General features: G+C 42.9%; 1 protein-coding gene and 1 pseudogene across 2 annotated transcripts; both read right to left on the bottom strand.

Annotated features, from left to right (window-relative positions):
- Nucleotides 1-4: 4 nt before the first annotated feature.
- On the bottom strand, nucleotides 5-1,606 carry TEOVI_000847700 (Trypanosomal VSG domain/Trypanosome variant surface glycoprotein C-terminal domain containing protein, putative; the record flags this gene model as incomplete). Its single annotated transcript, XM_067222690.1, has 1 exon — nucleotides 5-1,606. One exon carries the CDS (start codon nucleotides 1,604-1,606, stop codon nucleotides 5-7), a length of 1,602 nt encoding a protein of 533 aa, XP_067078791.1.
- Nucleotides 1,607-2,351: 745 nt separating this feature from the next.
- TEOVI_000847600:pseudogene lies at nucleotides 2,352-2,842 on the bottom strand (annotated as a pseudogene). The gene is given in 3 exon segments: nucleotides 2,352-2,375; nucleotides 2,377-2,427; nucleotides 2,429-2,842. Coding segments are annotated over 3 exon segments (489 nt in total).
- Between the last annotated feature and the right edge of the window lie 178 nt (nucleotides 2,843-3,020).

The raw sequence follows: 3,020 nt of genomic DNA, 5'->3' as shown, positions 1-3,020 counted from the left end.
TATATCAGAAGTTTTCAAGTAGCAAAAATTTTAGCAAAGTTTTTAAGAAAATTGAGGGGGAACTTAAAAAAGTATGGCCACCAAATGCACCAGAAACCATGCTGAGGGCGAATTGTTTGTTTGCTAGAAAACTACCATTTCGGCACTTTTCCTTTTCAGGCTCATCAGTTTCTCCATCTTTTCCCTTCCTCCATGCACAATTTTGTTTATCGCCTGTTTTATCCCTTTCACAATCAGGTTGATTTTGGTGCCTTGCACACCCGGTTGGAGTTGCAGTTGGTCCCTCCCCTGATCCTGCTGCTGTGGTTTCTGATCCTGGTTTAGCTTGGCACGCGCCTTCCGTGTCACTCGTTCCTTTCCATTGGCAACCATTTTCTTCACAAGTCTTTTTGGGTTTGTGTTGTTTGCACTCTTCTGCTTTCTTGGGATCCAGCAACGTCGCTGGTTTGCCGCTTTGCTGACCTGAGCCGAGTTCGGCGACGAACCCGGCGGCATACGCTTGCCAAATTGTGGTGTTTATGTGCTCTAGTGTTGTTTCTGCTTGTGCTACTTCGCTGGCAACTGCCGCTGTTTCCTGTGCTTTGCTGATGGCGGCGACTATTTTGCTTCGCCAAGGTATGCCAGTTCCCGTGTCCGCTTTGAGTTGTGCCATGTAGTTTACACATGTCTGGCTACCAGCGCCAGTGCACCCGGTGCTGTGGCTGTTGGCGTACCCTAGAATATATTGCCCTGCCTCGTCAAGTGTCGTCGCGCTGCTGGTCTGCCTGCCTATGAAGCTGTCGAAGCTTGCTAGGTAAAGCTCTAGCTCCAGGCTCGTTGTTTTGTCTGCTCGTTTTGTGCATATTGCCATCACTGCGGCAAAGGCCGTCTTAAAGCTTGTTTTGGGGTTGTTGTAGTTTACGCCTGCCTGATCAATGCTTCCGGCAACGTTTCCACAGAGCTTCTTGTTGCCGCCGTCCGTTATGCAACACAAGCAAATGATGTCGTTTACTAGCGACACTCCGGCATTTTCACCGTTTTTGCCGTCGCCTGCCCCTGTGCCCCCGCAGTTTTTCGTTTTGGTTGCTGATGGACCGAATACTGGCGAATTGTCTGTGCTTGGTAAAAAATCGCCTTTGTCGTCGTAGTTTGTCGGTAGTTTGCTTTCGCCTGTTGCCGCTGCGGCAAGCAACTTGTTGGCGGCCTCGATGTCCGCTTTGCGTTTGGTTAGGGCTTCCTCAGCTTTCTGTTTCAGTTTTTTTGCCACAGCATATGTTGCGTTTATAGCTCGTTGGGCATGAAGCCCTGCTGGTGTGGGAGAAAGATATTTCGGCCATTTGGTCGTATCGGGTTCTACAGTTTTAAACTCGGCTTCCATTTGGGTCGCGTTTTCGTACGCTAATTTAGCCGCCATACTTATGCTGTTGAATGATTTTCTTATGCTCTCGGGCAGCTCTGTTGTCGGTTGTTGTAGGCCCGCTACCGCCGCCCGCAGTAGCCTGCAAAGTGCATTAAACTCCAGTGTATTGTCACCGTTGTCGCCTGCTACTGCCGTCGCTGATCGAACCGCGAATAACGCCATAACGGTAATGACTTGTATCGCACAGAGTGCCAGTTTATGAGCCATAGGTAATGTTTGCTTTTTTTTCTATCTACGCCCTTTGGGAAGTGCAGTCTTTGAGCCAAAGAAATTTGCGCTGGTGCTGCTCTCTTTTTTAAAATTGAAATTGGAAATGGTAATGCAGTTTCCGGTTCTTTTAGATGACCGTCTTGTGGTTTCGGCTTGTCGTTTGACCAGTGGCTGAGGTAGAAGCATTGCGCTAAGTCTTCGCCGCCGGCGGTCTTTCGACTTCTGCTGTTTGTGTGTGCGGCTTTTCAGCTGCCTCTCTGTGTTTCACAGTTACGACTCTGAGTTTTGCAGCAGCCGTTGATAAAGCCCTGTTATTTGCTGCAAAAGGTTAGTTGTAGCGTTTTACATTTTATTATTTTAAACAAATCCAATTCTTTAAGTACATTGCCACAAATATTCTCATATTCAACGACCCATTCTTTACCATCTATCGTATAAGTTTTAATTCTTCCAAAGTTTTTCGCACTAAATTTCCTCATTTCCAACTAATTATTTCAAGTAAAGTTTTTCACAATCACTTTCGTTTTACACTCCCATGCAATTGGTCGTCCTGTAAGATGAATGATTGGGGCTTCTCCAATCACCCCACTATTAGGAACAGAAAAGAATCTTTCCTCATAATACAATCCAATCATTCCTCACCTCAAAACAAATCGCCGTTAAACAGCTTCCCCTTGAATTGCACTACATATTAGTAAAGGTTTGTAAATACTTTGATTTGACCACCACTCATCACTTACTTTCAATAATTCTCAAAAAGCATATTCATATTTCTTAAAATCCCATAATCTTGCTATTAAACCACGACAACCAAAAAAAAGGTTTGCCATTAGGAGGTGACTTTAGAAAATGAGGTAACTTTTTATCCTCTTCCATCCTCCAACCACCATTAGAGAATCAGTAACATCTCTGTATATGCTTTTTATGAATACCCTCTTCACTGAACTTCTCTTCACTTTCTGCAGTATCTTGTATAAAATACTCCACAGCACTCACATACTTTACATTATCACTATACAATAACGTTATACCCATAAGATGTATGACAATATCCTCATCACTTGCATTCTGTTTCTCTAATAATTACATAAACCATCTAGGTCTCTTAACATGACTATACAAACCTCCCACTTCAATTGTAATAATTTCAACATTGATTATTTTAGTACTTAATGTTAGCCTACACCATACTTGAGTAGCATCAGTTTGAACTATAGTCACAAACACTTTAGGATCCTTAGGATCATTATCCGATATATTTGTTGTTTCATCTTGTATAGGTATTGAGCTGAAACACACTAAGTGTATTATCAACGTTACTAGTAAAATTCTTAAGAGAACGAATTTCATTTTCCTAATATACCTTTAACCTTTGAGAATGTTTTGAGTGTGTGTATATACGAATATTATA

Source organism: Trypanosoma equiperdum (assembly GCF_001457755.1).
Source record: "Trypanosoma equiperdum strain OVI genome assembly, contig: ctg_1677, whole genome shotgun sequence".
NCBI classification, from domain to species: Eukaryota; Euglenozoa; class Kinetoplastea; order Trypanosomatida; family Trypanosomatidae; genus Trypanosoma; species Trypanosoma equiperdum.
This window is presented reverse-complemented; position numbering and strand designations above follow the sequence as displayed.